Source organism: Heptranchias perlo, chromosome 8, assembly GCF_035084215.1.
Source record: "Heptranchias perlo isolate sHepPer1 chromosome 8, sHepPer1.hap1, whole genome shotgun sequence".
Classification (NCBI taxonomy): domain Eukaryota; kingdom Metazoa; phylum Chordata; class Chondrichthyes; order Hexanchiformes; family Hexanchidae; genus Heptranchias; species Heptranchias perlo.
Genome location: NC_090332.1, coordinates 46,193,797 through 46,205,971, shown reverse-complemented (window position 1 = coordinate 46,205,971; position 12,175 = coordinate 46,193,797). Strand labels below are relative to the sequence as shown.

The 12,175-nt window shown below is 40.0% G+C and overlaps 1 protein-coding gene across 4 annotated transcripts in view; it reads left to right on the top strand.

The window, feature by feature from the left end:
- The window catches only part of usp34 (ubiquitin specific peptidase 34), a 247,547-nt gene that overhangs the window by 200,549 nt on the left and 34,823 nt on the right, over positions 1 to 12,175 (top strand). For 2 of the 4 annotated variants that reach the window (XM_067989067.1, XM_067989066.1), the window contains exons 59-62: positions 7,940 to 8,108; positions 8,224 to 8,298; positions 8,729 to 8,892; positions 9,403 to 9,451. In XM_067989067.1, the coding sequence (XP_067845168.1) occupies positions 7,940 to 8,108; positions 8,224 to 8,298; positions 8,729 to 8,892; positions 9,403 to 9,451 (457 nt within the window). Of the gene's footprint in view, positions 1 to 7,939; positions 8,109 to 8,223; positions 8,299 to 8,728; positions 8,893 to 9,402; positions 9,476 to 12,175 lie in introns of all 4 variants that reach the window. The other 2 variants (XM_067989065.1, XM_067989064.1) reach the window with 1 other exon arrangement.

Below are 12,175 nucleotides of genomic sequence, written 5' to 3'. Positions count from 1 at the left end.
GTCTTAGTAGACTCTACATGTCCAATCAATGCAGAGCAGCAATCAACAAAGCCAATAAAATGTTGAACTATACAGCTAAAACAGTAGAATTATAGTCTGAAGAGTCATGATTTAAACTTCATAGTGCTTTGGTCAGACTGTACCTTGAGTACTGTTTCCAGTTCTGGTAGATGAGATGCAAGGTAGACATTGAAGTGCTGGAGTCAGTGCAGAGAACAACCGTGAGATTGATCCTTGGTGTCAGAGTCTGAGTTATGAGGAAAGATTTAAGAAACTTGAGCTTTTTAGCCTGGAAAGAAGATCTAAGAGATGATCTTGTAAAGGTATATAAGATAGTTAAAGAAATGGAAAAAGTAAACCTAGAATATTACTTTTAAATTGCAACCGTAGAACAAAGGACCACAGGTTCAAACTAGTAAAAGGTAAATTTAGGACTGACATCAGTATCAATACCAAGAGTGATGAATGTGTGGAGTGAATTTCCAGACGCAAGAGTGGAGTTGAAAACCCTGGAATCATTTAAGAAATAATGTGATGCTACTATGGGAGGGACAGTAGGATCTGCATGGATGGATGAACTAAGAATGGCCAAATGGTTTTCCTCATGTGTAATGATCTTGTGAATCAGATCTTTATCTGGCTGAATTAACTTCATTGCGAAAGGAGCATTAACTGTTTTTGCCAGTCTGTTTCAAGTATATACTATTCTGTAGAGAGTAAAATTCAAATTTCTAGACTTGCTTGACACTTGGAAAAGCATATGCCAGTATCTAGTTCTGTGTTCAGAGTTTGAACAAAATAATTTGTTCCCATCTACGTTGCCTTTGCCTTTATTAAAAACCTGGATCATGTGCCATCTCAATCTTTTCTCCAATGAAAACAAGTTAATCTTGTGGAGTTTCACTTCATTGCTTGCAGTTTTAGGTCTCAGAATTATCCAGTTACAATTTGAGCCCGCTGTAATGATCTATCCCCTTGGAAGTAGAGTGGTCAGAATTTCACACCCAATCCAACTGTAGCCTTCTCAATGTAATCTGTTTGCCAAAAAGTAAATGTGCTCAAGTTGCATCCCAGTACTTTATTAACATTGTTGATGACCCTATGTTGATTAAATACTTTTTATTGATCAATAACCACATCTAAATTCCTTTCTGTATATATGTGTTTGCTAAATTGTGTGTTGCTTCTGTTTATCAATATTAAGTCTATCTCCTATTCAATAATCCCCTAATTTACTTGGATACTGAGCTAGGTGTTATACTTGATAGTTACAGGTTACTAGAGCAGATCAGTTAGTGGTACTCAGCACTCAGAGCAACTCCATGATGCCTTGATTGGCACCCAGACCATCTACGTTCTGGGTTCATTGATTCAAGTTAATATCATCAACTGGTGGGTTTTCTCACCAAGTCTAGAAAGCAGGAAAAATCCTAAAGAATTATTTTGGTCACTGACAGTAGCCACACCAGCTAAATGCTGTAGAGTGTGATCTCGCACGCTAGTTTTGAGTATCTGTTATCAGTACACTTCAACAGACATGAAATAGGGGTCTGTATTAACTCCAGCTGTAGTGATAAATGATGATCACTGAAATAGAAATCCAAAAAGTCAGTGTCACCTTCTGTATCAACACTGCACAGTTCAAATCCTACCTAGATCATTGATGCCATCATCATTGGGTAATCCATTTCTTTCAATTCCTGTTGGGTGCATACTTGTTCAATTTGTGGAATACCCAGACATGACCCCGTTTGTGACCTTTGCAATCAAAACATTCCTCTGATTCTCGGACAGGATTATAGAGCCAAGTGTCATGGAGCAAGAGATTTTTCTACGCATTCCTGCCTTTTTCACTCATGGCACGCTGCAGCTACGATGTGAAGAGTGTGAATGTTTAAGGTGGTGGATGGGGTAACAATCAAGCGGGCTGCTTTGTCCTGGATGAAGTCGAGCTTTTTGAGTGTTGTTGGAGCTGCACTCTCTCCACTTGCCTGGAAGTACTCCATCGCACTCCTGACTTGTGCCTTGTAGATGGTGGAAAGTTTTTGGGTAGTCAGGAGGTGAGTCACTCGCTGCAGAATACCCAGCCTCTGACCTGGTCTTATAGCCACAGTATTTATGTGGCTGGTCCAGTTAAGTTTCTGGTCAATGGTGACCCCCAGGATGTTGATAGTGGGGGATTCAGCAATGGTAATGCTGTTGAATGTCAAGGGGAGTTGGTTAGACTCCCTCTTGTTGGAGATGGTCATTGCCTGGCACTTGTCTGGCGCGAATGTTACTCGCCACTTATCAGCCCAAGCCTGGATGTTGTCCAGGTTTTGTTGCATGCGGACACGGACTGCTTCATTATTTGAGGGGTTGCGAATGAAACTGAACACTGTGCAATCATCAGCGAACATCCCCACTTCTGACCTTATGATGGAGGGAAGGTCACTGATGAAGCAGCTGAAGATGACTCTGAGCCTAGGACACTGCCCTGAGGAACTCCTGCAGCAATGTCCCGGGGCTGAGATGATTGGCCTCCAACAACCACTACCATCTTCCTTTGTGCTAGGTATGACTCCGGCCACTGGTGAGTTTTTTCCCCCTGATTCCCATGGATCCCACTTTGTGACTTGAACCGGATATCCGTGTCTTTTGCCAATGAATATCTTCAGTCTCTTTAGAGCCAGTTGACATTGGATGAGACGAGACTTGGTTTGAATCGTTAAGTTGCTTTATTGCACAGTAAGGTGAACGTACAGAGCAATAATTATGATTAGTTTTACTTCGTTCAATTGATACAACTTAGCTCCACATAATAATGTATAAATAATGCACATGCTATGCTATCCCACTTCAGTGGCGCGACTTGGTCGACTTAAACAGACTGACCCTTTGAGCTGACATTTTCTACCTTAGCACCCATTCTGCTGCAAAAGTTGGGCTGCCATTTTGGTGCTCGTTTCTTCCCTGTCCATGGAATGGGATAAAACCAAAAGGTTTTCCAACACAGTGGAAGCGGTGTTTTTCTTATTACCAAGACAAGCTAATGAATCAATTTATTATTTAGTCTGAGAAAATCAACTTTCATTTGCTATATAAGCCACTCTCTGTCAGGGTGTCTTGTTTTAAACTCATGAGAATATGCATTGCTTTTAAAAATCCAGTATTAAAAGTAACTCTCTCAATCTTTTTTATGGGAAAATGGTCAAAAAGCATTCTTCAAATAGGAAGCATCCTGCCAGTTTGGAAATTGGAAATATTCTCTTTTTAAGGCTTAGTTTATTTTTGTTAAGTTTAGTTAATAATCTAATAAATCGAGGCATGGAGGGGAAGTTCAGACCTGTCGAATGCACGGCCTGTGCCATGTGGAAACTCCAGGATGCTTTTGGTGTCCTGGACAACCACGTGTGCGGGAAGTGTCACCAGCTGGAGCTCGAGCTCCGGGTTTTGGAGCTTGAGCAGCAGCTGACGTCACTGCAGTTCATCCGTGAGACTGAGAGCTACGTGAATAGCACGTTTCAGGAGGTGGTCACCTCGCAGCTTAACAAAGTGCAGGCAGAGAGGGACTGGATGACCGCCAGACAGACAAGGAGAACCAGGCAGGTAGTGCAGGAGTCCCCTGGGGGGCATCTCACTCTCTAATTAGTATTCAGTTCCAAATACTGATGAGGGAGAGGGTTCCTCTGGGCAATGCAACCAGAGCCAAGACCACGGCACCATGGGTGGCTCAGCTGTACCGGGGTGGGGGGGGTGAGGAGAAAGGTCAGTAGAGTAATAGTGAACCATCACTATAGTTAAGTCGTTTCTGCGGCCACAGATGTGATTCCAGGATGGTATGTTGCTCCCTGGTGCCAGGGTCATAGATGTCACTGAACGGCTGCAGAATATTCTGGAGGGGGAGGGTGAACAGCCAGAGTTCATGGTCCATACTTGTACCAATGACATAGGTAGAAAGAGGGATGAGATCCTGCAGGCAGATTTTAGGGAGTTAGGAAAGAGATTAAAAAGCAGGACCTCAAAGGTAGTAATGTCCCGATTACTCCTTGTGCCATGCGCTAGCGAGTATAGAAATAGGAGGATAGAGCAGATGAATGTGTGGCTGGAGAGAGAGTGCAGGAGGGACGGCTTTAGATTCCTGGGGCATTGGGACCAGATCTGGGAGAGGTGGGATCTGTACAGGCCAGATGATTTGCACCTCAACGGAACTGGGAACAATGTCCTCGTGGGGAGGTTCGCTAGTGCTGTGGGGGAGGGTTTAAACTAATTTGGCAGTGGGATGGGCACCAGGATGTAGCATTGGAAAGGAGAAACAAAGTGCACAAAAGATTGGGAGAGAAAGATAGCACCAGAGCAAGAAATAGTATGGTATTAGGTGGGATCAGACTAAGAGAGAGTACAAGAAAGTCTAAGATTGCTTTACAGTGCAAGTGTGTAGACGCACAAAGCATGTTAAACAAGGTTGGAGAGCTACAGGCACAAATTGCCACATGGGAATATGATGTAGTGGTGATAACTGAGACCTGGCTCAAAAAAGGGCAGGATTGGGTATTAAATATTCCTGGATACAAGGTGTTCAGGAAAAAAAGGGGGGGTGGTGGGTGGCAGTATTGATTTAGGAGAATATTGCAGTGCTGGAGAGAGAGGATGTCCTGGAGGGGTCAAGTACAGAATCTATTTGGTTAGAGTTAAGAAATAATAGAGGTGCCATTACATTAGGTGTATTCTGGGAAAACCTTCACCACACGGCCTGCAGTGGTTCAAGAAGGCGGCTCACCACCACCTTCTCAAGGGCAATTAGGGATGGGCAATAAATGCTGGCCTTGCCAGCGACGCCCACATCCCACAAACTAATATATTTTTAAAAATTCTATAGGCCACCAACTGGTGGGAAGGATATAAAGGAGCAAATTTGCAGGGAAATTAGAGGTGCAAAAGCCCGAGCATAGTGGTAACGGGGGACTTCAACTATCCTAATATAGACTGGGATAATAATAATACAAGGGGCAAAAAGGGGGGGGGAATTTTTGAAGTGTGTTGAGAACTTTCTTGACCAGCACGATTCCAGCCCAATGAGGAAGGAGGCATTGCTGGATTTGGTTCTGGGGAATGAGGTGGGCCAAGTGGAGCAAGTGTTAGTGGGGGAACATGTTGGGAACAGCGTTCATAGTATCATAAAGTTTAGAATAGCTATGGAAAAGGCCATGGACCACTCGAAAGTAAAAAATACTTAATTGGAGGAAGGCTAATTTCAGTGGGATGAGAACAGAGCTGGCCGGGTAAATTGGAATCAAAGATTGGCAGGCAAAACTGTAATTGAACAATGGGCGGCCTTTAAAGAGGAGATGGTTCGGGTACAGTCTAAGTACATACCCACGAGGGAGAAAGGTAGGGCAACTAAAGCCAGAGCTTCCTGGATGACAAGAGATAGAATAAGATGAAGCAACAAAAAGAGGGCGTATGACAGATGTCAGGTTGATAACACAAGCGAGAACCAGGCTGAATATAGAAGGTTCAGAGGGGAAGTGAAAAAGGAAATAAGAGGGGCAAAGAGAAAGTATGAGAATAGACTGGAAGCCAAAATAAAAGGGAGTCCAAAAGACTTCTACAGGCATGTAAACAGTAAACAGGTAGTAAGAGGAGGGGTCGGTTAGGGACCAATAAGATCATCTACTCATGGAGGCAGAGGGGATGGCCAAGGTATTAAATGAGTACTTTGCATCTGTCTTTACCAAGGAAGAAGATGCTGCCAGTCTCAATAAAGGAAGATGTAGTTGAGATACTGGATGGGCTAATAATTGATACAGGAAATACTAGAAAGGCTAGCTGTACTTAAAGTAGATAAGTCACCTGGTCCGTATGGGATGCACCCTAGGTTGCTGAGGGAAATACGGGTGAAAATTGCAGAGGTACTGGCCAAAATCTTCCAAACATCCTTAGATACGGGGGTGGTGCCAGAGGACTAGAGAACTGCAAATGTTACACCCTTGTTCAAAAAAGGGTGTAAGGATAAACCCAGCATCTATAGGCCAGTCAGTTTAACCTCGATGGTGGGGAAACTTTTGAAATAATAATCCGGGACAGAATTAGCAGTCACTTGGACAAGCATGGATTGATTAGGGAAAGCCAGCATGGATTTTGTTAAAGGAAATCACATTTAATTGAGTTTTTTGATGAGGTAACATAGAGGGTAGACGAGGGCAATGCAATTGATGTGGTGTATATGGACTTTCAAAAGGTGTTTGATAAAGTGGCGCATAATAGGCTTGTCATCAAGATTGAAGCCCATGGACTAAAAGGGGCAGTAGCTGCTCGGATGCAGAATTGGCTAAGTAACCAGAAGCAAAGAGTAGTGGTGAACGGTAGTTTTTCAGACCGGAGGGAGGCGTACAGTGGTGTTCCCTAGGGGTCGGTACTAGGACCACTGCTTTTCTTGATATATATTAACGACTTTGGACTTGGGTGTACAGGGCACAATTTCAAAATTTGCAGATGACACAAAATTTGGAAGTGTAGTGAACAGTGAGGAGGATAGTGATAGACTTCAAGAGGATATAGACAGGCTGGTGGCACGGGCGGACACGTGGCAGGTGAAATTTAACGCAGAAAAGTACGAGGTGATACATTTCGCTAGGAAGAACGAGGAGAGGCAATATAAACTAGAGGGCACAATTCTAAAAGGGGTACAGGAATACAGAGATCTGGGGGTATATGTACACAAACCGTTGAAGGTGGCAGGGCAGGTTGAGAAAGTGGTTAAAATAGCATACGGGATCCTGGGCTTTATAAATAGAGGCATAGAGTACAAAAGTATGGAAGCCATGATGAACCTTTATAAAACACTGATTCGGCCACAACTGGAGTATTGGGTCCAGTTCTGGGCACTGCACTTCAGGAAAGATGTGAAGGCCTTTGAGAGGGTGCAGAAGAGATTTACTAGAATGATTCCAGGGACGAGGGACTTTAGTTACGTGGATAGACTGGAGAAGCTGGGGTTGTTCTCGGAACAGAGAAGGTTGAGAGGAGATTTGATAGAAGTATTCAAAATCATGAATGTGTAGACAGAGTGGATAGAGAGAAATTGTTCCCATTGGCGGAAGGGTCTAGAACCAGAGGGCATAGATTTAAGGTGATTGGCAAAAGAACCAAAGGTAACATGAGGAAAAACATCTTTACACCGAGAATGGTTAGGATCTGGAATGCACTGCCCAAGGGGGTGGTGGAGGCAGATTCAATTAAGGCCTTCAAAGGGGAACTGGATAAGTACTTGAAAGGTAAAAATTTGCAGGGCTACGGGGATACGGCGGAGGAGTGGGACTAGCTGGATTACTCTTGCATAGAGCTGGCACAGATTCAATGGGCCGAATGGCCTCCTTCCATGCTGTAAGCTCGCTATGATTCTATAAAAAAGGTTAAAAAGTGGAGTTACAGAAATTTGCATCAACATTAATCGGTTGCCCAGTGTTAATTGGTCTTGTAACTTTAACTGAATAATACTAAGGATGTGTTTATTAGAATGTTGTGGACGTATTACTGTAGGATGTCTCTAATCTTGCATTCTTGTACATAAGCCTATTATGAAATATAGTTCCTATGCTCCTAACTGTTTTGAATAAATTATTTTCTTATGTTCAGAAAGTATGATTCTGACAGTTAGTTATTTTACAAGTATAAATTGTGTGTGGAATAACTGAAACTCTGTTCTTGTATCTATCCAGGATCTGGGTATTTCTGAGAATTCAAATCCAGTTTATATGTTAGGGAAAAAAATCATACCAATTTTGTGATTTAATTATGAACATTCATTTTCATGTGAACAGTTGTGAAAGGTTTAAATCTTCTGTTTAAAGTCATTATTAAAGGTTTTACAGTTGCATTTATTTAACATGATTGTATTTGAAAACCATTCAGTGATCTGGATAATGTAGTTAATATATCTCAATCTCTGCTTTTGTAGCTCTGATGACATGGATGGTCCAGTAGAAGATATAGGAAGCCGTTCATGTGTAACTAGGTTTGTGAAGACACTGTTATCTATTATGGAGCACGGAGTCAAACCTCACAGCAAACATCTCACCGAGTATTTTGCGTTCTTGTTTGAGTTTGCCAAAATGGGAGAGGAAGAGGTAAATTAAATGGATGTAGGCAAGTCTTTAAACTGCATTGGAGGGAGCGGTAATTGGAAGATGTTTTGCCCCATTTTTGCATATGACCCTGCTAACTGTTATTTAACTGTTTCAGAGTCAGTTTCTTTTGTCGTTGCAAGCTATATCGACAATGGTACATTTTTACATGGGAACAAAGGGACCAGAAAATGTAAGAATTTTTCAAAAATTCACAACGAACTTGAAACTTGTAATGTGCTATTATTGCAACAGTTTTGCTAAATTCTGGTGTTTTAGTCATACATTTTAATTTGCCATAATTAATTTATCAAAGCTAGGTGTTGAATTTCCTTTGTTTTATGGGACTCAATTATGCAGTAATTTCTCAAGTTCTATTTCATCCTGAATTTTTGTTGGAAAGTACACACAGAAACCTAAATACATCATTTTTAATATGTAGTATTGTTGACCATAGTGTTCACATTAAGGGAATAATATAAATATATAACTTTAATGACTGGTTATAGGATTTCATAAGAGACTACGATTGTTTGTGACAACAAAAAACATTACATTATTATTGGAACTATCTGAACTTTGGTATGACTTTTATATTTTGGTGTGCTTATTAAAAATTTTAGCAGTTCCCCCAGCCACAAGTTGAGGTATTATCTGAAGAAGAAGGTGAGGAGGAAGAGGAGGAGGAAGATATTTTATCTTTAACAGAAGAGAAGTACCGCCCTGCAGCACTAGAGAAGATGATTGCATTGATTGCACTTTTAGTCGAGCAGTCTCGTTCTGAAAGGTAAGACATATACATAGAATCATACAGAAAGAATTATCCAATTAGTCTCACACACCTGCTCTTTTCCGATAGCCCTGCAAATTTTCCCTTTTCAAGTATTTGTTACATATTGCAGAATTAAGACAAAGTATTGCTCTTTTTATATGTACATATTTATCCATTTAAAATAAAACACCTGAACTACTTGTGTTAAATTGTTTTGATTCCAGGAGAAATCAAAAAATAAATTTAGTTGTGTTTGTTTGATAAATTGCCATGTATAGACAATTTATTTATGAACTGTAAGTTCAGTGCTATTTCTGTTTACATGTGAAATCATTTGAATTTGACAGTGAAGTAATATGTCCAACTTGTTTTAATTTGCACTTTTTTTGTAAAAGGTTGTAACATTTTATTAGAAAATGAAGGTTTATAATACCAAAGTGTACTAGTCTTGTGTTGTATCCCAGTCTTGATATCCAGTACTCGGCATTAGTAGTTACCCTTTCTGATTGTCTTTTTTTAAAATAGGCATCTTACATTGTCGCAGAATGACATGGCTGCCTTGACAGGAGGCAAGGTATCGTCAATAGACATAGAACTGGTGATATATATTTCTTTTTTCTTTTAGAAATCCTTGTGTAAGATTTCAATGACCGCATAGGATTGCAGCAAGAATCCATTCTTCATACATGTTACATTTTGGAATTAAACAGAAAATTGTCAACCTTCAATTACTTAACAAGCATAAGTTAATGATACTGTTGGGTAATTCTTGCCTATCCCCATTGGAATCCTGCCAGTATTGCCTCATACTTTTCCATCTCAAGACATGGTTGTGCAAGCCATCCCTCTTATTCAAGCTTTGTAGTGCTCTGAATTATTCCCATTTATTGATCCAGATAAGTGGTTCCAAAATTTGCCCATTAACAAACCCGTTGAGAAATATGATGCTGCCCCAGCAATACTCTTCTAGTGCACCATGTGTTACTGTAGTATTCCCCTACATTTCCTCTATGCACAGAAGGGCAAATTCAATAAGAAAGTCCAAAGAAACAATAAGGTGTTTCTATACTTTGTCCTTAATGGAATGCATTCAGAAAAATAAATTTTATTCAAGTTTATAATATTCAGAACTTCAGCCAAATTCACAGTCAGAATTTTAGCTCCTTGGCGTTTTTTTTTCCTGTTTTGCCAATCCTCCAGTGTACTTAAAGGTCATTTTTTTTTCTTGGTATGCATGAATTTCTTTAGACATAGTAACACTGGAAATGTTTGTTTAATTCCTCAAAAAAGTATATACGTACAAATTTCTGCAGCATCTGAAAGGTTCCAGTAATGATGTATGCCAAATACTGATAGTGTAGCACATTGCCAAGATTCATTGTGGGCCTGCAAGAAGTGATATTTTTCATTGTATAAATCATAGAAGATCACGTCCATCTTCAGTACGATTTATAGACCAATTTTTTTGGCCATGGTAAATTAAAATAAAATATATTGGCCTCCTTTTGATACTACAATAACATCATGGCTATACATTGAATTTCTAACACTTAATCATCATGCAATATAAATAATTTTAGTTGCTGAGCAAGAAATGTTAGACTTAACACCTTGATTTTCAAATTCAATTTGTAGTGATTTGATACATTTTTTTAAAAATTGGCCTATCGTCCATTAACTTAAGGTTTCTGTCGTACATATGAAAATGGATCACAATATAGTTATTAAGGAAAACAGCAAGTGGCAGAAAGTAGGTTCTGGCTTAATGATTTCTTAATTACAGAATAAGTAGGGATAGGATCAGATGAAATCATACTTAACATTATATTGTTCTCTGGCAAGTTAGAATGGTCTTTTAGTGGCTGCACTAAATGAGGACTTGTTTTGTCAGTTATGCACTAGTTGCGCTAAAAAGATTAGAAGTAGTGCTTTAGGATGCCCTGTATGCTGCAATTTGATCTTCAGCCATTTTGACAAATGAACACAAGGTTACACAAAGGAAATTCTAACAGACTGCCTGAGGCAGTTAACATTTTGTGTTGTGACGATTCTGCATTTGAAATGGGTCTTACTATTTGTTTCATTCTCAAGACATACGTTTTAGGAATCCTTACTCAAAGATGTAATAGAAAAAAATCTAGAAACCGAAAATATAATAAACAATAGTGAGCACGGATTTCAAAAGGAAGGTCGTGCTTTGACCAACCTTATTGAATTCTTTGAGGAAGTAACAGAAAGGGTAGACAAGGGTCATGCAGTAAATGTAATATATTTTGGATTTTCAGAAGGCCTTCAATAAGGTACCACATAGTAGACTCATAACTGACGTCAGAGCATGTGGAGTCAGGAGGCAAGTAGCAGAATGGATAGCAAGCTGGCTACAAAACAGAAATCAGAGAGTTTGTGTTAAAGTTAGTCACTCAGACAGGCAAAAGGTGGGAAGTGGTGTTCCACAGGGTTCGGTGCTGGGATCACTGTTGTTCACCATTTACATAAACGATTTGGACTCTGGAATCGGAAGTACAATTTCAAAATTTGCGGACGACACCAAATTGGAGGATATAGTTAATACTGAGGAGGACTGTGACAAAATACAGGAAGACATTAAAAAACTTGCAGAATGGGTGTGTAATTGGCAAATGAATTTCAATATAGATGAGTGTGAGGTACATTTTGGTAGGAAGAATAAGGAGGCCACATACTCCTTGGAAAATAAGAGTCTAAATGGAGTAGAGGAGCAAAGGGATCTGGGGGTACAGATACACAAATCAATAAAAATAGTGACGCAGGTTAATAAAGCCATTTTTAAAAAAGCAAACAAAGTGCTCTGGTTCATTTCTAGCAGGATATAATTGAAAAGCAGGGAAATTATGTTAAACTTGTATAGAACCTTGGTTAAACCACACTTGGAGTACTGTGAACAGTTCTGGTCTCCATATTATCAAAAGGATATAGAGGCATCAGAGAAGTTGCAAAAATTATTTACTGAGGGGTGACCTGATAGATGTTTTTAAGATTTTGATAGGGTAAACGTAGAAAAGATGTTTCCACTTGTGGGGAGACCAGAACTAGAGGCCACAAATATAAGATGGTCACTAATAAATCCAATAGTGAATTCAGGAGAAACTTCTTTACCCAGAGAGTGGTTTGAATGTGGAACTCGCTACCATAAGAAGTAGATGAGGTGACTAGCATAGATGCATTTAAGGGGAAGTTAGATAAACACATGAGTGAGAAAGGAATAGAGGGATATGTTGATTGGGTTAGATGAAGAGGGTGGGAGGAGGCTCGTGTGTAG